The sequence below is a fragment of the Tachysurus fulvidraco genome, chromosome 18, assembly GCF_022655615.1.
Source record: "Tachysurus fulvidraco isolate hzauxx_2018 chromosome 18, HZAU_PFXX_2.0, whole genome shotgun sequence".
Lineage (NCBI taxonomy): Eukaryota > Metazoa > Chordata > Actinopteri > Siluriformes > Bagridae > Tachysurus > Tachysurus fulvidraco.
Window position 1 is genome coordinate 16,413,554 of NC_062535.1, and position 21,006 is coordinate 16,434,559.

Genomic DNA, 21,006 nt, shown 5'->3' on the forward strand with positions numbered 1-21,006 from the left:
ACAGTACAGAGAACTACATCCCTGGTCAAGTTCCAAGTGCCAGATCCTGAAGAAAGCTTCAAATGCAGCCACACAAATCCCGAATCAAACCCCAAGTACGGTTAGACTAGTCTCGTATCAATCCCCAAGTACGGTCAGACTAGTCTCATATCAAACCCCATGTACGGTCAGACTAGTCTCGTATCAAAGTCTCATATCAGACCCCAAGTACCATCAGACCAGTCTCATATCAATCCCCAAGTACCGCCAGACTAGTCTCGTATCAATCCCAACTTGTAAACTTGTACCAGGTCCAACCACATATAAAGGCAAATACCAGGTCAAACTTCAGGTAGTTCTGAATCAACTCACCAACACATCTAGACATGCAGATATACAAAATCCCAGAGAAACCCAGAATACCAAATCAATATCCAGTCTCAAATACAGACAAGTACAAATCCCACAACAAGCCCCAGGTACAGCAAGTCAGGAATCAAGCCAGCGTGACGCCAAACCTTAAAATAAATTAAGTGGAGAAAATATAACCGGAGGCGCACAATGTTAATTAGTTTAATTAGTGTTGATAAGGTCCAGTTAAGCGGTTAGACATGCTCATGCTTCTCAGAAATTCAGTGTGACAACTAAACCTTCAAGCAAATACTTTGCCTTTTATCCCAAATACGGTTGAACAGCCAAGGAACGTTTAGTGTCCGAAGATTTAATTGTTTTTTTTGTTTGCTTTGGACCAATATAGAACTTTATTGTCATTGACTGAATATTCTGGTAATTTCTCATTTTCAGTCTTGCTTTTATACTTTTAGTGGTTGAGGCCTGAAGGTGGCTTCCAGTGCTTCCAGTTATCCAACATGGTCACCCCATTATGATAGTGTTTAGATGGAGGTTGAGTCTGTGAGTTTATTGAAGAACTGGATGCAGTTTAAAGCAGATGGAGAGAGTTTTTCCCTTTAGTCACCTGGCTTGCTCATTTAGGGACCAATCAAAATTTTATATCCAGAATTAATACAAGAACTTAAAAGAGACTATACAAGAAATCAGCAATCGTACGAATGAGTGCGAAACGATCGACCGGTAAAGTGCTGTGTGTTTTGTGTTTGCAGGAAACACAAGCTGGCTAATGTGTCTGGAGAATCCACCAAGTCCGTTCTCCTCAGAGCTGGGAAACATGCCTCTGCAGGAGCTTTCTAGTGTCCTCATGGCTATGGATGGGGTAAGAGAACCCCAGACTGATGCTCCATCTGCCTGTTCAGCTTCATCTGATGCCCCCAAGCATCATAACAAACCCAGCTTTATCCAGCGCTCCAACACGGGTGAGGACGCACGTCACACACGCACCTCTCACACCACCAGGGGCACCAACATTAACCAAAAAAATATAAATAAATAAACATACACAGAAATAATGCTGTATGTTAAAAATCTAATTGAAAATTAGGTCCCTAAATTTGTCTGCTGTAAATGAATCAGGTGGTTTTTTTTAGTTAAAGGTGCCTTTCCACACAAAACCGTTTTTACTTGTATTTTTTGATACGGTGTTCGGTCCATATGTGTTTGTGTTGTGTCGGGAATGTGAAAATAAACTGCTACCTCCCCGGTCAGCTCTAACCACTGAAAAGAAATAAGCGGAGAAATCAGGTCAGTTAGAAAAGCTACTCAGTGTAACGTGGAATTGATGGAGCTCATTAATATTCATGAGCTCTCCCACTTGAGACCACGCCCACAGAATTCGTGTAGCTCAGTGAGGTTCCTATACAGCAAGGATGGCTGAACATCAATATACCTGAAGAAGCCATTCTGCCGCGATTCAAGGTGATTGTAAACAAAGTTCCTCTAGCCCAAGCTACTTATTGCGCTGGGTGAATCTTGCTCTCATATCCTAGCGGTTAGCCAATCAGAGCCAAGCAACATAGCTCATTGAATATTAATGAGACCTGCATAATATTAAGTCTTCCTGCAGGCTTTCTATACCACATTAGAATGGCTTGAAACAAGGTAACCGAGGCATTTTTTACACCAAAAATATTAGAGTCCATGGTAAACGTCAGACATTACCACAAAAGTAATGAAATACGTGTGGCAGGGCATCTTACATTAAAGCTTTACTGAATAAATAAATAACAACCTCCAAGTTTGGATAAAACTGTAAAATCATAAACGTTTACCAGCTTAAACAAGAAACTTATAAAATGGAAATATCCAATTTTTAAAACAGAAGGGTTTAGTTTTAATATTTAGCTTATTAAAAAAAAAAGATCTTTTGAAATTTATGTAAATAAATAGGTGGGAAAAAAAGTCAAATTTAAAATGTTAAATTTAAAATTAAATAAAATACGAGAAAAAAAACAAAAACGAAGTTATGGTTAAAAATTCGCAAATAATAATTTTAATAAACTTCAGAATGGAAGAAAAAGCGAGTTAAACCTAAATGACAAGTACAACCACAAACGAAGTAAACGTTCTTTAAATGCTGAAGCCGGTCACAGAGATTCACTCAGAGACTGCGGTGGGTTTAATGCCTCGTTTTTTGTGACGTCTCCTCAGGCGCCGAAAGCGTCGCCACGAAAATGTTCGGGGTCCCTTGTAGGTTCCGACGAGATGGATTTTTTTTTATTCCTACTGTGTGTCGTAGGAATTACAAAACGTTCCGTAAAAGAAGCGCTTGACATTTCAGCAGGCCAACGTACAAGGTCGCTACGCCACGGCTGTCGGCTGCCGTCTGTTTTCTCGCTCCGTGTCTGTCGTCTTGTGTTTCAATTGTGTTTTTATCCTAGTTTATTTTTTTTGTTTGTTTGCTTGTTTTTTTTCCCTTGGTTTTTGAAGTTGACTTGTTGCTGTTGTATGTGTCGCTGCAGTGGGCTCTCTCTGCTTTCTCTCCTCCTCCTCCTCCTCCTCCTCCTCCTCCTCCGATCAGCCAGGCAGGTTACATAGGAGTATATCCTGGGCAGGTATATCTTACCTGTAACTTCATTATGAGTGTTTTTAACTTTAGATCTTTTTGCTATTAACACTACTCAATGAAAGAGAGAGAGAGAGATTAAAAGTCGTTACAGGTAAAACAATCCAGCCAACCAGAATCCGTGTCCAACTAACCAATAAGAATGAAAGTGTAATCAGGTGATCGGCTGTTTCTCAATACCGGAAAAGCTGTGTGCTTTTTTTACCTCAGGAAATTAAAACTAGCCTAGATATCTTTGCTAACTATTGCAGTTCCTCAAGGGATGGTTATTTTTTCTATATTTCCATTTGAGAATGATCTGAAATCCTCTCTTAGGGCCTTTTTACACCTGGACACTTATTTGTGTTTTCTCTGATCCGATAGCTATCTGATTTGTTAAAACATCAGGCCACATAAACACGTCTCAGCGAATCGGATATCGATCCGATCTTTCTGCTCCCGCCCAAAATGCTAATATATTTTACCTCATTTCCGGGGTAATTGAAACGGAACACACTTTGGTGTATGCGGTTTTCAGAACGTGAACAAAAAGAAGACGAAAAAACTTGTTACGACGTGAATGCTACAAAAAACAGCGTTTACTGTTTGCTGTGTTTTCGCTGGCGGCAGCAGCGCGTTTTAAGACCCGGCGAGACGCCTGGGTGTAAGATCACCTGCGAGTGACATACTTCTGTTAGGGAGGAGTATAGCGCTGACGTATGTGGCTTGAACAACCACATTCATTTACACCTGTCCAGTTTCATCTGAAACGCGTCCCAGACCTCCTCCTGAAGGGGTTTGTACCATCGGATTTATATCCGTCTCCAAAACGTTTCGGAGGGCATTTAGACCTGGTCTTTTTACCATCGGACAGCTATCTGATCACAGAAAACGCAGCAAGTGACCAGGTGTAAAAAGCCCCTAAAAGGGCTTCCCCATGTTTTTTGGTTAGGATATTTAAATGTAGAAATGTAGATGTAGAATATTTAAAGATATAAACGAGAGAATTCTTTAAGGAGTAACTTTTTTTTTGGAAGTTTGCATCGTCGTTTCTTTGTTTAGTCATTTTAAACTGTGTAAAAATCAAAAGAAAATCCCATCAGGTAGAACCCAAAGCGAGCGATTTAAATAAATATATAATTAGAATTATATTCATTTTTCATTTGTTCATATTCTCTAGAACCTCCAGCTCTGTCCTTTACTGCAGTTTAGCAGCTCATGTCAGTGAGAGAAATGCTGCAACCCAAAACCGATGGCACGTTTGCCTCGCTTTCATATTCGCGCATGCATCAAAACATACTTGTGCGCCTGTAAACCGGAACAAACTAGAACGTGTATTGAGGGCATTCACTAAATACCAGGGGTTTCGTTACCACGACGTAAAGTGGGCGTGTTTCCGGAGGTCTTTGAAAAATGCTCTCTTTTAAAAAAAAAACAAAAAAAAAAAAACAACAGCATATTACGAAGGACAAAACGGTCATACAGAGAGATTTATTTTAGAAAACAAATAAACAACCAAAAACTACGGTTAGGGTTAGGGATAGGGTCCGATCATCAAATAGGCTACGACCTACCCGATGACGCAATATCTGTTACGCTGTACTGAAATCCCTGGAAATAATAAGTGCCTGCCGTGTATTGAGAAACATCCGTTAGTTCGGATCCTGATTTCCTCACCTTCTCTTTTCCCCAACATTCCATCACCGTTGTTGGAGAGCGTGAGTCGAAAAGGAGCGCTCGAGCTCAGACCTCGTTAATATAATCCGTATCCGTACCCTCACATGTGGCCAATTAAAAAAAGTTTCTTCTAGGGTTTAAACACAAAATATTCTTCAGCCGGCAGAATCTTTTTTTTCTTTCTGCCGATTTTTGTATTCATTTGTTTTTAAGGCCCTTAAGCTATACAGCTCTTCTGACATTTATTTTTAGATGCTTTAATACAAATAATCAAGGTCTGGTCTTGAAGCTGCTTGTTGCACTGAATGGAAATCAATATATATATATATATATATATACATATACACATACACAGTATGGACAATGCATATAATATGTATATATTTGAAGCCTTCATGTTGTAAGCATTTTTCTAAGGCATGTTTTGGAAAAACGGGAACGTTGCCGAGCTCTTTGTTGCTCATCTGTGGCCTTGTGTGCGTCTGTGTGATTTCTTTGATTAAACGTTTGTCTAATCTCCCAGATCTAATTCCCAGATTTTTATTGTTTTCCCTAGAACTGTCTAGATTCTTTTGAGGAACCTCACAACGCTTGTTTGTGTGTAGCACCAGTGTTTACTCCTTTGGCTTGGTCTTAACATAACATAAAGACTCCTCTTTTGTTAAGCCCAACTGTCTTCTTGTTTTTGACTCCTCCCTAATACACAGACTCTGTGGTCGTATTAGAAGAAGGCGGTCAGGGAAAGGCGGCAGAGTCAGACCCGGAGTCGCCACAGATGGAACTGGAGGGCGCGGCCTCGGAACCAATTTTCATGAGCAATGATCTGTTCCAGCCTTCAAACACCATGCTGAGCAGGGTGAGTGACCGCGTGGTGGGCGGGACTTAAACAGCAAGTGGTTGGAGATTAACAACCAAAAGACGGAACTGTAATAAGGTGTTTTCGCATGTAGCATTATTGCCTCTTCAAGCCAAAGAGGTTTTCAAATCAAATCCCTTCACTTGGTTCATTCAGAACTGTCTGTATTGTGAGATTCACAGTTCATCGCATTGTTCGGAAGCAGGTAGGAAGCACCGTCAGAACCATCAGACAACACATCAGACACAAACCGTACACTCTGTTCTTTCTGTCTACGACAACCAGAATAGTATTTAAAATAAACCCTGTCTATCATTGTTGTTGATATTTACTGCAACCTTCCAGAATCATCTCCACAGTGAGAAAACTGAGCTCTAACGACATCGATTTAAGTGCCAACTACCGCTTTTTACCGATTTCCACTCCCAAATCGCGGTCGACGGATTACATCAAACTAAACTTTTGTCATGGTCCAAAGGTTCACTGCATCGAAACTTATTCAAAATTTAGCTGAATTGTTCAAGAGCGGTGCAGCCATCGAGGCGTTCGCTCAGTAATCTATAGGTTGCGAGTTCAAATCTCGATGTAGTGTTTAACTGTAATTACACGAGCAATAATTCAAACGGAGGAAGAGGGCGCTTTATGTGCCTCCGAAAAAAATGTAAAAAAGGTTCCACCTTCATGAAGACTTGGATAACAGAGTAAGAATTGACTGAATAAATCGAATGGAATTTTTTTTTTATCATTATTATTTTTTAAAATGGCTTTGCTATAGAATCGTCTTTGATGCGGCCAAATAGAAACGAGGAACGACGTAAGAGATTGGAAGATAATCCGCCAGGAGTAATGGAGGGAATAGATGGAAAACTGGGTGAAATCTCATTTCAGTCTGAGTTTAGACACATTACTCTCCAGTCAACTTTAATTTAGAAAGTCTTTATGGGGTTTGCTATGCCGTACTACCACAGAAGTAACTCATACCTCCTGCAACTATTAAACATTTGTTATTCGGAAAGATAAAAAAAATCTGCTTTCACCACAAACAAAAAAATGATCTCTAAATGAAAGTCAATAAGAACCCGCTAAGAACTTTCTCGTCCCCTATTATTTTCTGCAGTCCTCCTCTACCTCCAGTCAGGATGACAAGTCGACCCTAGAGGAGGTGAGTGAGGGAGGCATCCCGATTGACCAGCCCCCGTTGACCTTCTCCACTCCCGGAGCTCCAGACTCGGACTTGCCCTTTTCCCACTCACAGACTCTGAACAAGTCCAGCTCCTCTCCAGAGCTCCAGACCCTGCCTGAGGCCTTTGCAAGAGCCACAGGCTCTGCGGTTGGAGCAGGAGATCTACCCTGGTCTAGGAGCCTGGTCGAGGGAAAAAATATGCAAGGTCAGGGTTTATCTGAAAGAGAAACCCTCGGAGAGGGAGAGAGTGTCGGATCAGCAGGACCTCAGAGCCTGGGTGCCAGCGTATCCACATCATCTTCCACCTCCAAGATGAGGCTGGAGTTCCCGAGCGCCCAGCCAGGCTCCCTGTCACCTAGTGGACATCGGCCTCGCGGGCACACCATCTCTGTTTCTGCTCCCTCATCACGGAGAGAGAGGAAGTCTGACCGCGAGTCCTACCACAACCGAGCGGGCATGTCTAATTCTGAGAAGAGCTCCGGGCTGAGCCCAAGGTAAAACAGACTTGTAGAGTGTTTCGGATGAAATGCAGCTCTGAAATCAAATTCAGTTGGATGTTAATAATGAAATCTTTGTTTGACCCAAATTTGAACCTGAACATCGTCTCGGAACCGTCGGCACTAGAAAATGTTTTTTATATGTAGTTTTGGAACCCGCAAACTAACGATAATTGTGGACCAGGCTAGATATTTGGTTTGTCGCTGGCTGGTTACACACCAAGACGTGTTTATTCTGAGATTCAAACGTTTTAATTTCTCCTAATCATACAGAGACAAAACAAAATCCGAAAGAACAAATCAATGAAAATGAAATTGGCTTCCATGTGCTGGAGCTATTGTTCATCGCCATGTCCTCGGACCGGGTTTCGTTCCATCATCGTTTCGTCAATCCGGAAAAATCTATTCCCCCCCGTTGCCTTCATGCTAATGACAAAATCCTTTTTCTTTCCATAAATAACGTTCCATCTACTGAACCAATCAAACAAACTTCATGTTGTTGTTGTTGCTAATTTATGTTCTGGTCTATTTAACGTTCTCCCTCTTATCGTGTCTCAATTTGGTAGAAAATGAACCGGATCTCTGATTGTAAACAATTTAAAATTGTAGTCTGACTAAATTAAAACCCCAGGCAAGCAGCTCTGGTTAACGCCGCATTACTCTGTTGATTTGATATTTAGCAAAATTTAATTCAGTATTTTATCCTATTACAAAGATGCAAATGGTCCATGCAGAAAGCTTAGTTTTATCCTCTTCACCGAGGTTTATCACTCTGTCCTCCGACATCACAAAGCCTTTTTCTGCTAAACAGATTTTCTGGAATTACCCTCATTCGTCAGCATTACCTCCATGAAAAGTCTGCTCTAAATCCTCCTTTATATTCCTGCCCCACGTCTTCTAAATCGTTCTGAACAGAGCAGAGGCGCGATATTAATGTACGAGTCGAATCCGCCGCCTGTTTGTCGTCCTTCTTAATAAAATCCCACAGCAGCCATGTCGAGATCGCGGGTTTGACCCACGCCGTAGCGAAAATAAACCTCTTTACTTCAAACAACGGCTGTTTTCCAGCTGAACACAAGAGAGTTTGTTGGATGAAAGAATGGGATAGAATCTACTCGACTTCTTTAGCAGGATTTACTCTGAGCAGCTGCTGATTAAAGCCCATAACGGTAATATTGGCCTTGTCACTCAAGCGGACTTTCCACGCAAAACTTTCCATGCTGCTAAAATCGTCGGCTTTAAGCCTTAAGGATCTGCTCGGATCTGTTACAGAGTTGAACCAGACGTCCGCTCTGTAATTACGCTCGACGTTGCACGATAACTCTAGGGTTCCACGACCGAGACCGGAATTAGCTTGGTGTCGACTAACTCGCGTGCTTTAATAAACTAGCACGGTAATGACGTGAGACGAGCATTCACGTCCTTGATTTGGGTAAATCAACCCAGGTTAGGTTTCTAAAAGATTTCCAGAGCTTAATTGTGATACTTTGAACATTCCACAGTTTAAATGTTCTCCTCTGATATACAGAGCGTTTGATTTAGCAACACGGTGCTTTGTGACTCCTCGCATGTTACAGAAATTTCATGTTTTTGTTCACTGCTCCCCGAAGTTTAACTCTACTGACGCCGTATCCTATGTAATATTAGTCTCGATCTTGATGGGAATTATTTCTAAGCTCTTCCTGTTTCCTGTCTGTCTCTGCAGTTTTGTCTTCCTACAGCTTTACCATTCGCCCTTTTTTGGTAACGAGTCCAACAAGCCCCTCCTCCTGCCCAAATCGGAGGTCAGCTCTTTTTATTTATTTATTTTTCTTTATAAATATCTGACACAAACGTATGTGTACGAGGTTTAACGAAAGCTTCTTCGTCGACAGCTAATCGATCGAGCAGTTAAAGTGCTGGATCAGATGCCGCCGTACGACACTCATAAGATAGGAGTGGTGTTCGTGGGACCTGGACAGGTACGAGCACAATATATTAACACAATATTCTGTTGATCGTGACGAGATGGACGTCATTTTTTTTTTTTGGAGCAGCTCAGCTACCGTAAAACTGCTAATAAACGAACATGATGTTGGTCTTGTCACACCGCTTAAAAGGAATGCTTTTAATTAATAAAATGAAAAAATGAGGCAGTTATAATGATCTGAAGGTCTTAATGACAGAAACAGAATGTATTTATTCGCCTCCAAACGTGCCGTGGTGCGTCACAGCAGGAATAAACACGTCATAAACGTCGTAAATAAATACGAATATGGCTACAGGGAAACTTTTCCTGTTCCGTTCTAGGCGAATAACGAGGTGGCGATCCTGTCGAACGAGTACGGGTCGAACCGTTACGCTCTGTTCCTGACTGGCCTCGGGAAACTCATCCACCTGAAGGACTGCGACCCGGACCAGATCTTCCTGGGAGGACTGGATCACGGACGCTACGCAGATGATGGAGAGTTCACCTACTGCTGGCACGATGACATCATGCAAGGTTGTGCGTGCGTGAGGGCGATCGTGTGTGCGCGAGAGGGCGCCGGTGTGTGTGTGCGCGAGAGGGCGCCGGTGTGTGTGTGCGCGAGAGGGCGCCGGTGTGTGTGTGCGCGAGAGGGCGCCGGTGTGTGTGTGCGCGAGAGGGCGCCGGTGTGTGTGTGCGCGAGAGGGCGCCGGTGTGTGTGTGCGCGAGAGGGCGCCGGTGTGTGTGTGCGCGAGAGGGCGCCGGTGTGTGTGTGCGCGAGAGGGCGCCGGTGTGTGTGTGCGCGAGAGGGCGCCGGTGTGTGTGTGCGCGAGAGGGCGCCGGTGTGTGTGTGCGCGCGAGAGGGCGCCGGTGTGTGTGTGCGCGCGAGAGGGCGCCGGTGTGTGTGTGTGTGCGCGAGAGGGCGCCGGTGTGTGTGTGTGTGCGCGAGAGGGCGCCGGTGTGTGTGTGTGTGCGCGCGAGAGGGCGCGGGTGGGGGGGTGTGCGCGCGCGAGAGGGCGCCGGTGTGTGTGTGTGCGCGCGCGAGAGGGCGCCGGTGTGTGTGTGTGCGCGCGCGAGAGGGCGCCGGTGTGTGTGTGTGCGCGCGCGAGAGGGCGCCGGTGTGTGTGTGTGAGCGCGCGAGAGGGCGCCGGTGTGTGTGTGTGCGCGCGCGAGAGGGCGCCTGTGTGTGTGTGTGCGCGCGCGAGAGGGCGCCGGTGTGTGTGTGTGTGCGCGCGCGAGAGGGCGCCGGTGTGTGTGTGTGCGCGCGCGAGAGGGCGCCGGTGTGTGTGTGTGCGCGCGCGAGAGGGCGCCGGTGTGTGTGTGTGCGCGCGCGAGAGGGCGCCGGTGTGTGTGTGTGCGCGCGCGAGAGGGCGCCGGTGTGTGTGTGTGCGCGCGCGAGAGGGCGCCGGTGTGTGTGTGTGCGCGCGCGAGAGGGCGCCGGTGTGTGTGTGCGCGCGCGAGAGGGCGCCGGTTTGTGTGTGCGCGCGCGAGAGGGCGCCGGTTTGTGTGTGCGCGCGCGAGAGGGCGCCGGTGTGTGTGTGCGCGCGCGAGAGTGCGCCGGTGTGTGTGTGTGCGCGCATTATTCGGCTGATTTGGTATTTGCTAAGTGCGTGTGTGTGTGTGTGTGTGTGTTTTTCTCTCCTTCAGCCATTTTTCACATTGCCACACTGATGCCTAACAGAGAGAGCGATAAGAGCTGCTGCAACAAGAAACGCCACATCGGGAACGACTTTGTGGTGGTGGTTTACAACGACTCGGGCGAGGAATACAAACTGGGTACCATTAAGGTGAGTCCTGTCTCTCTCTCTCTCTCTCTCTCTCTCTCTCTCTCACACACACACACTCTCACACACACACTCTCTCTCTCTCTCACACACACACACACAGTCTCACACACACACACACACACACACACACACACACACACACACTCCTTTCTGCACTGGAAAATGAATCAACACCTGATGACCAATGAGGATCCGGAACTCAAATATCTGATCTTCTAACGTGACCTCGCTACCGGATCAGGTGTAAATCTGGTGTGTGTGTGTGTGTGTGTTTGTTCCAGGGCCAGTTTAACTTTGTGGAGGTGGTCATAAAGCCTCTGGACTACGAGAGTAACCTGGTCACGCTGCAGTGTCGTAGAGGTGAGTACATCCACACACACGTCCGGCTTTAGGGAGAATAAAGGAGGCGAGAGACCAACATTTGTTCTTCTGTTAAGGCAAAAGACGGCTCAAATTACAGCTGCGAGGACAAATCAGTCGATTTATACATTTTCTTTTTTTTATTTTTTTTTTTTATTTTTTTTTACTTTGTTCTGTAAAATGAAACCCAATTATTCAGGAGCAGTCAGTTATTTATGGTGTTTGTTTAGGTGCTGCTTAATTTGTTTCCGAGTGTGCAGGATAAAAGGGATAGAGAGCAGTTGTGTGAACAAGAAGTAAGTGAGCAAAGGCTTTTAGTTAATGTTTCATCAGAGAGGGGGAGAGGGAGAGCAGGAGAGCGGGGGAGGGAGAGCGGGAGAGGGAGGGTGAGAGAGGGAGGGTGAGAGCGGGAGAGGGAGGGTGAGAGAGGGAGGGTGAGAGCGATGGTGAGAGAGGGAGGTCGGGAGAGTGCGAGAGGGAGAGCAGGGGAGGGGAGAGGGAGTAAGGGGGGAGGGAGCAAGAGAGGAAGAGGGAGTAAGGGGGGGGGAGCAAGAGGGGGGGAGGGAGCAAGGGGGAGAGGGAATTTAAAAAAAGATATATATCTGGAACATTATAACAGTTGGATGAAATGCTTATTAAAAACTTTGTGTATTAAACAAAATGTAATGAAAAAGAAACTAAAAGGCTTCTGCTGCAGTAAGTCAGTGTCTTTCTGTTTTATTGTGTTTGCAGTTTGTGTGTCAGTCTTCTGTGGTGTGATGTAACTGTGTAGATATAGTGTAGCCCCGCCCACTCGTAACAAACACGCACACAACCGGAACCTTCGGTACTGGTCTAGTGTCCAATAAACAAAGTGCAGATTCAGTTCTGCTTCCACCATCTCTCAGGGTAAGAGGCAAGTTTACTACAAGACTCTTCTCTGTACTGGCACCAAGGTGGTGGAATGAACTTCCCCTAGAGGTCCGGACAGCCGAGTCACTGGCTATTTTCAAGCGGCGGTTGAAGACCTACTTATTCAGGAAGCACTTCAACTAGCACTTCTTTCCTTATCTTTTGCATTTAAAAAAAAAAAAACACACAACCTTTGACACTTTTTCATTGTAACTTTGAACAAATGTTTTAAACTCATGGTATCTTAAGTATGTAACCTAGTGAACCAGCATGAATGTATTCAATGTTAGAGATTTAAGCACTTGTGTACGTCGCTCTGGATAAGGGCGTCTGCCAAATGCTGTAAATGTAAATGTTATAACATCTGTGTGTCTGTGTCACTTCTCCTTCTTCCTGCTTTTCCTCCTCCTTCCTTCTCCTCCTCCTCCTCCTCCTCTTTATCCATCAGACCTGGAGGGTTTGGTGGACACCACAGTGGCGAAGATCGTATCAGACCAGAACCTTCCTCTGCTGGTGAGACAGATGGCTCTGCACGCTAACGTGAGTTCTACCTTCAGTCCAGAGTATTTGTTACACAGTTTAGCTAGCTAGCACATGGCTGTATAGCGCATATTAGCTAGCTAGCGCATGGCTGTATAGCGCATATTAGCTAGCTAGCACATGGCTATTATAGCGCATATTAGCTAGCTAGCGCATGGCTATTATAGCGCATATTAGCTAGCTAGCGCATGGTTGTTATAGTGCATATTGGCTAGCTAGCGCATGGCTGTTATAGCGCATATTGGCTAGCTAGCGCATGGCTGTTATAGCTCATATTAGCTAGCTAGCGCATGGCTGTTATAGCGCATATTAGCTAGATAGCGCATGGCGGTTATAGCGCATATTAGCTAGATAGCGCATGGCTGTTATAGCTCATATTAGCTAGATAGCGCATGGCTGTTATAGTGCATATTAGCTAGCTAGCGCATGGCTGTTATAGTGCATATTAGTTAGCTAGCTAGCGCATGGCTGTCGAGCGATTTAGCATAAGATTAGCGTTTTGATGACTCCAGATGAACCAGACGTAAGTCGATCGGTTGTTTGTTTCCTTCTTGCTGGTAGATGGCGTCACTGGTGCACCAGTACAGAGCGAATCCGTCTGACGCCTACGCTTCAAAATGGCTGGCTCGACTCCGGCACATCAAGAGGATCAGAATTCGGGTACGACCCTCGATTCCGCTTTCTTTAACGCATATCAAAGGAAAAGATTTTGTGCCAATCGATTCAACTGATTTCAGGCTCAAGAGGAGATCCAGTCTCGGCCCACACCCGGAATCTCGCTCACCCAGAGCCACGCCCCCATGCAGAACAAACCCTCCCACCAGCCCTCAGGCTCCGCCCCCAACACGGACTGCGGCCAGAGGAAGCGTCTGGTTTCGACAGTCGATGACTTCACCGATTTTGTTTAGGCTCGACCTTTCTATCTTTCCCTCGAAGCCCAGACCACAGATTAGTATTAATTAAATCCTCATTTCTAATGATCATAAAATTTTACATTTCACCTACCGGGAGGCATTTGTAGGGATGGTTATCCCTGTAGGGATAACGATAAGGATCCCTGTAGGGATAACGATAAGGATCCCTGTAGGGATAACGATAAGGTTCCCTGTAGGGATAACGATAAGGTTCCCTGTAGGGATAACGATAAGGTTTCCTGTAGGGATAACGATAAGGATACCTGTTCGGATAACGATAAGGATCCCTGTTGGGATAACGATAAGGATCCCTGTTGGGATAACGATAAGGATCCCTGTTGGGATAACCATCTGATTTCTGTAACTTTGGGGATATTTTAACGTCGGTTAAAAACAATCTGCTTGTTCTGAGCACCTGCACGTCCACACACTCACCGTTTCACTTTGTTCTGGTGTCTTGCTGCTTACCTTAATCCACACTCGCAATATTTTTATCACAGTATTTAATTTATTTTATTTTATTTACAACACACTGTTAGGTGGTCATTTCAGTGATTTCCTGCACGTTTTAGACTTTTTCCTGCTTTATCAAACCCATGTGGACTCAACGAGCTTGATGACAAAAAACAACAACAAAAAGGTGTGAAGTTCCGAGCCTCTGCTTTGTACTGCTGTAATAACATGCCTGGTGTTTGTGGGTCCACAGGTGCGTGCGTGCGTGTGTGTGCGCGTGTGCGTGCGTGCGTGTGCGTGCGTGTGCGTGCGCGTGTGCGTGCGTGTGCGTGCGTGCGCGCGCGTGTGCGCGCGTGTGTGTGCGCGTGTCCTCAGCATGGAGAGCTCAGCATCTTCTCCATGAACCTCAATGTATTAAAGAGAAAGTCTCAGAATTAAAGATCTCCTGATGTCAGTGCTGAACTTTACTCCAGACGCTAATCACCTGCACGTAGAGCTGATATTAAAAAATCAATGATACAAACATTCTATTTATTTCTTTAGTTGTGTGTGTGTGTGTTTACGCACAAATGGGTTTGTGTTGAATAAAAATATATTGAGATACAAGGACTTTTTGTTCTATAAATATTCATTCATTCATTCATTTTCTACCGCTTATCCGAACTTCTCGGGTCACGGGGAGCCTGTGCCTATCTCAGGTGTCATCGGGCATCGAGGCAGGATACACCCTGGACGGAGTGCCAACCCATCACAGAGCACACACACACACTATCATTCACTCACACACACACACTATGGACAATTTTCCAGAGATGCCAATCAACCTACCATGCATGTCTTTGGACCGAGGGAGGAAACCGGAGTACCCGGAGGAAACCCCCGAGGCACGGGGAGAACACTCAAACTCCACACGCACAAGGCGGAGGTGGGGATCGAACCTCCAACCCTGGAGGTGTGAGGCAAACGTGATAACTGCTAAGCCACCGTGACCCCCTTCTATAAATATGCCAATTTAAAAAAAAGTACATAGTAAAGGTTTGGTTAAATTCAGGGAGGAGGCAAATTCGTAGACATTTTTTCGCTAGCTGTCCAGATCGAGATTATCTTCATATCATGTTTTTTTTGTATGTATGCTTGTTTTAGGCTCTACATGCTCTTATTTCCTTTTAATATTTACATATTTGACTTCTTTTTTAGCTCAGAAACTGAATAGTCTGAGGTTAAAGGTCTTTCTCAAGAGCCCCGGTGTGGCTGATAGGTTGTCCTGGGATTCGAACTCATAACCGTCTGATCAGTAGTCTAACATCTTAACCGCTGGAGATGCTGCTTCATGGCTCCAAGGTGCTGGAGTCAATCCTGAGCTCGATGCACTGTGCGGATTTCAGCTTTCTAGATCTGAAGGGGAAATTTGGGGGAAATTAAAGTACAGCTTTATAGCTATACATTTGTCAGCGTCGGATGAATTCCTGGTTACATTTAAAGACCGTTTTAAAGTTTCTATCAATGAATATATTTATACTGGTTCACTAGGTCATGGACTCAAAATACCATCAGTCTACAATTCTGTTAGAAGGAAATGGAGAAAGAAGAGAAGAGGGTTGATACAGGTCTTCCTTGTACCCTGAGATGAGATCAGTGGAGAGGTCCTGGAGGATGAAGGGAGCATGATGCAGTGTGAGGTGTTATCAGAGCTTTGAGGTGAGTGTGTATTGCTTATATTCTGGATTTGTAAATATCACAGTAGAATCAGTCTGACCTGAAAATATGACGGTGTTCCATTTTCTAAAGTAATATAATGCTAGTTCTAATGACTCTGTACACGAGAGTGTGAGCTCATGATGACAAAAAGTCTTGGCCTAAAGGTTAGAGAGTCTGACTCCTAACCCTAAGGTTGTGGGTTCGAGTCTCGGGCCGGCAATACCACGACTGAGGTGCCCTTGAGCAAGGCACCGAACCCACCCAACTGCTCCACCGGGCGCCGCAGCATAAATGGCTGCCCACTGCTCCGGGTGTGTGTTCACTGCTGTGTGTGTGTGTGTGTGTTCACTGCTGTGTGTGTGTGTGTGTGTGTGTTCACTGCTGTGTGTGTGCACTTTGGTTAAACGCCGAGAACAAATTCCGAGTATGGATCACAATACTTAGCCGTAAGTCACGTCACTTCACTTCAAACAGTTATGATCTCCAGCAAACTATTTCTGGAGATGGAGATGACCACATGGCTGAAGAGGAACCGACAGTTTATAGCTGCTATAAGGAGGTGTAGAGGGCCAAGAAATAAAGGTAAAATAAAGAAAAATAGATACCCCACAAAATAAAATTGTAGAGACAAACATTTTTTTTGACATATACCGGATATTGTTCTGCGTATTATGGACTCATTTATATTGGATGTACCTTTAATTGGTCATTATCAATTGCCTCCTGTAGAGGGCGTTTAGCGTTTCTGAGATATAGAGGTTGCAGAGCTCAGGTCAGAGTTCATTAAACATTGCAAGAGCTCACAAAGAGCTTTAATTGGTCATTATCAATTGCGCACCTTTTTTTGACATATACCGGATATTGTTCTGCATATTATGGACTCATTAATATTGGATGTACCTTTAATTGGTCATTATCAAGCGCACAGAGCGCAAATGTCTCTGTTATTTCTCTGCAGTGTTACACATTCAACTTGCCCCTCTGGGTTTCTCTGGCCTAGAGCGGGTAACAATTTGGGGGCTCGTCCGGGATTAGCGCCACCTACTGTTTGGGTGCTAATCTGGAAAAAAAAAGAACCACAGAAAAGCAGTTTCGGTCCAGATTGGTGAGCTGAACGAGCAGGTACCAGTGTTCCAGTGATGGCAACCCTTTGAAAACTACGCTGGTATATTGAGAAACAGCTCCATTTGCTGGTTGGCGAGTTGAAACACCAGGTGCTGTACGGAGTAGCTGAATTCTGCCAGAAGGAGGGAGGAGAGGCGTTGCCAAGCATGGCTGCTACAGAGGTGGACCTCTATGACTTCTTCATTGACTTTCTGTGTGGAGAGCAACTGCAGAGTCTGGAGGACCAAGGGATGTCCTGCTTGCTTATGCTCCGAGACCTCATCGATGAGCTGAATGCTCCAGAGAAAGAGTTACCTTCTGCTGTAGAAGAGGATCCAGAGACTATTACAGCTAAATCACCTTCAGCATTGACACCAACTTCTGCAAAGGTTCAGGTAGAACGGATCGTAAATATGTTGTCTCCTGTAAGAACTGAGAGTACTTTACCACAGCCTATTGTAACTGAACATGTGACAGGCTTGATTAAATTCTCAGATGTTGCTGCATACTTGCCACGTAGAGAGTTTAAAATTTATGGTGGACAAATTTCTGATTCAAACTCTGATCTTAGTTACAGTAGCATCTGTAAACAAATTGATGAAGGTTTAGCAGAAAAATTCACAGAATCTGAAATCATTAGAACTGTATTTAATGTAATTAAACCAGGTACATTTAATAAAGAGATGCTTATCACCAAAGACAGTCTTACCATAGCAAAGCTGAAACGGTTTCTTAGGGCTCATCTTAGAGACAAAAGCAGCACTGAATTGTTTCAAGAGTTAAGTAATGCAAAATAGCAGGACAAAGAATCACCTCAGCAATTTGTGTACAGACTCATGGGTCTGAGACAGTGAGTTTTGTTTGCCTCACAGCAACTTGGAGCTGAGTTTCAGTATGATAACAAGTTAGTGCAGGGTGTGTTCCTTCATTCACTGTATCAGGGGCTAAATAACCGTTATGCATATGTGAGGAGAGACATTAAGTCCGCTGTTGCCGCACAAACTATTACAGATGATCAGATTCTTGAACTAGTAACCCAGTCAGTGAGCGAAGAGGCAGAGAGACAAAAACATCTTGGACCAATGAGTAAACCAAAAATCACTGTCGCTAGCGTTATACAGCAAAGTGATACAGAGACAGGACCTACCTCACAGATGCAAGCAGAGGTTAAAGCTAACCGTGATGCCATACATGAACTGTCTGCTCTAATGTCCATTCTAACAAAAAACCTGGAGAAAGTTGTGTCCGTGGGAAGCGGTCCACAGCAGCCAACAGCTGCAGTAGCTGAAGCGAATACCAAGCCACAACCTAGATCCGCTGCAAAGGGCAAATGTACACAATGTCAATCCATGGGTAATGATCACTGCACACACTGTTTCTATTGTGGCCAAGCTGGGCACAGGGCAGTGGGATGCCTAATGAAAAGCAATCCAACGTTAAAAGAGTCGAGGTCACTGGGACGGGACCACCAGTGACTGGGATGCCCCTTGCGTCCCAACCCCACGTGAAGGCTATCCAAGGTGATGTGTCAGCCTCCCAAAACCCTGTGAAGAAAGTGCAAAAAAAAAGGGGAGAAAAGTCGTACAGTTAATTAAGCCCAAGTTAGCATTATTGGAAAAGAGTGGATGCAGCAAAACTTACCCAGAGTCCAAATTCAACCGCTGGAGACCTTATTAGCCGATAGACAGCTCAAAGTCACAGCAGCAAATGGAACAATGGTGCCCTTTGAGGTGCTAACCAGTGCTAAGCATGGAAACATAACTATATACGTACCCATGTTGGTTAGTCAAGAGGGAGTAGATTGTCCGCTGTTGGGTTTCAATGTGATTCAAGAGATCATTCGAGAAAATGGTGATACTGGGGCAGAAGTCCATCTAACCGATCTGCTCTCAGAGGCTATGAACTTACAGAAAGGCACGGCAGAGGCTTTAGTTTCCGCTGTTACTTTTGACACACCCTGGAAAGTTCCGACAAGTGTAGTAAAAACAGGAAAAGTAGGCATGACCATTCACCGTGGCCAAATCCTAAATATAAGATGCTGACTTAAGGCCCAGCCCAAAGGTAGTATGATGATGTTTGAGCCTTTTATCAGACACAGTGTCCCAGAGGGCTTAGAATTGTTCCCCACAGTTGTGAATGTCCCCCGGGGTGCCTCAAAAGTTGTAAGGGTACCTATTCAGAACCTTACACGTCAAGACATTTACTTACCAGGCAGACTGCCATTAGGTACTGTCGAACCGATCCTGGAAACTAAACCTGTACGTCTGGGGTCCGATGCCACAAGGTCTGAGAAGCAGGAATGTAAGGCCTTTTTGTGTGCCAATCAAACTTACTCTAAGGACACCAATTGTCATGAGGAAAACCGCCTCACTCAGGAAACAGCAAACAGACGGTGGCAGCCACCAGTAGACCTTGACCATCTTAATGCACGGAAACAGGAATTACTAGAACAGATGTTGTTTGAGGAATCGGATGTGTTTGCCTGTGATGAATGAGACATTGGTTGCATCCCTAGTCTGCAACTGAAAATCAACCTTACAGATAATACACCAGTTCAAAAGTGTTACAATGCTATTCCAAAACCTCTTTATAGAGAAGTAAAGGATTATGTGCGTAATCTTTTGGATAAGGGATGGATAGCAAAATCATCATCTTCCTACTCTTCTCCTGTGGTTTGTGTAAGGAAGAAAGACAACAGCTTACGCTTGTGTGTCGACTTCCGGGACCTAAACTGCAAGACTGTACCCGATCGTCATCCTCTGCCTAGGATTCAAGATCTTCTGGACAACCTTGGTGGCAACACTTGGTTCTCCATTTTAGATCAGGGTAGTGCCTACCACCAAGGGTTTGTCAGCGAGGAGTCCAGACATGCCACGGCTTTTAGTACTCCATGGGGCTTATATGAATGGGTACGTATCCCATTCGGCCTAACGAATGCCCCAGCAGCATTTCAGAGATGTATGGAGGGGGTGCTAGAGAGTATACGAGATGAATGTTGCACTCCGTACTTAGATGATGTCCTGTGCTTTTCAAAGACATTTAATGACCACTTGGAACATCTGCGGATGGTCCTGCAACAAATGAGAAGGCATGGAATCAAACTTCGCCCAAAGAAATGCAAACTCTTCAAGAGACAAATTCGATACATTAGTCGTTTAGTGTCAGGAGAAGGAATTCAAATTGACCCCCAGGACCTGTAAGCGGTAAGGGCTCTGAAAAACAACCAACCACGAACAGTTGGAGATGTACGGACTTTGCTTGGCTTTTTCAGTTATTATCGTTTGTTTATCCAAGACTTCTCTTGCCTTCCAAAGCCTCTGTTTGAACTGCTCCAATGCTCACCAAATGATAGCGTACATGGTGTAGCCTCCTCACCTAGAAAGGAAAGAGGTAAAAGTAGAGCACAAGAGAAAGGACAACTACAGTCTAGAACACCAGTTACCTGGACATCTGTACATCAGGATGTAGTGTCCAGATTCATTGACATCCTCACCAGTCCACCCATATTAGCATATCCAGATTTCGATTTGCCCTTTATCTTACACACTGATGCTTCAAATGAAGGCCTTGGAGCAGCACTTTATCAGCAACAGGGCAATCAACTTCGTGTCATTGGCTATGGATCCCGCACCCTAACCCCTGCAGAAAAGATCTATCATCTTCATTCTGGTAAACTGGAGTTTCTAGCACTCAAGTGGTCTGTTTGCGATAAGTTTAGGGACTACCTGTATTACGCACCAACCTTCACAGTTTACACAGATAACAACCCGTTGACCTACGTCCTCAGCACGGCCCGGTTGAACGCAGTGGGGCATCGCTGGGTGGGTGAATTAGCTGATTTCCATTTTGACATATGATACAGACCTGGAAAATCCAATGCTGATGCGGACACGCTGTCAAGGTATCCCCTAAAGCTTCAAAACCACATGGATGAGTATAACTTGACAATGACACCAGAAGCCATTGCCACAGTGTGGCAGGGAAGTAAAGCAGTCTTGGATGACGACGTTCCATGGGTAGCAGCATTACAACTTCACACAGCTTGTGAAGAACCTACCGTGACAGAAAGTGGTGTCCTGTGCATCACCCCTGAAAATATTCAGATCGCTCAACATGAAGATGTTGCAATTCCTGAAGTCATCAAAAAGCACCAATGGCTCCATTTC

At 44.9% G+C, this 21,006-nt stretch overlaps 1 protein-coding gene across 5 annotated transcripts in view; it reads left to right on the forward strand.

Moving 5' to 3' along the window:
- tsc2 (TSC complex subunit 2) overlaps positions 1 to 14,647 on the forward strand; it is a 35,992-nt gene extending 21,345 nt beyond the window's left edge. For 4 of the 5 annotated variants that reach the window (XM_047803461.1, XM_047803460.1, XM_047803463.1 and 1 more), the window contains 11 exons: positions 1,101 to 1,310; positions 5,320 to 5,468; positions 6,586 to 7,145; positions 8,854 to 8,932; positions 9,023 to 9,109; positions 9,438 to 9,630; positions 10,741 to 10,880; positions 11,162 to 11,240; positions 12,580 to 12,671; positions 13,233 to 13,331; positions 13,409 to 14,647. In XM_047803461.1, coding sequence (XP_047659417.1) covers positions 1,101 to 1,310; positions 5,320 to 5,468; positions 6,586 to 7,145; positions 8,854 to 8,932; positions 9,023 to 9,109; positions 9,438 to 9,630; positions 10,741 to 10,880; positions 11,162 to 11,240; positions 12,580 to 12,671; positions 13,233 to 13,331; positions 13,409 to 13,579 — 1,859 coding nt within the window. In that variant the 3' untranslated portion in view covers positions 13,580 to 14,647. Of the gene's footprint in view, positions 1 to 1,100; positions 1,311 to 5,319; positions 5,469 to 6,585; positions 7,146 to 8,853; positions 8,933 to 9,022; positions 9,110 to 9,437; positions 9,631 to 10,740; positions 10,881 to 11,161; positions 11,241 to 11,470; positions 11,503 to 12,579; positions 12,672 to 13,232; positions 13,332 to 13,408 lie in introns of those variants that run through there. The other variant, XM_047803464.1, reaches the window with a different exon arrangement.
- The last annotated feature ends 6,359 nt before the right edge of the window (positions 14,648 to 21,006 follow it).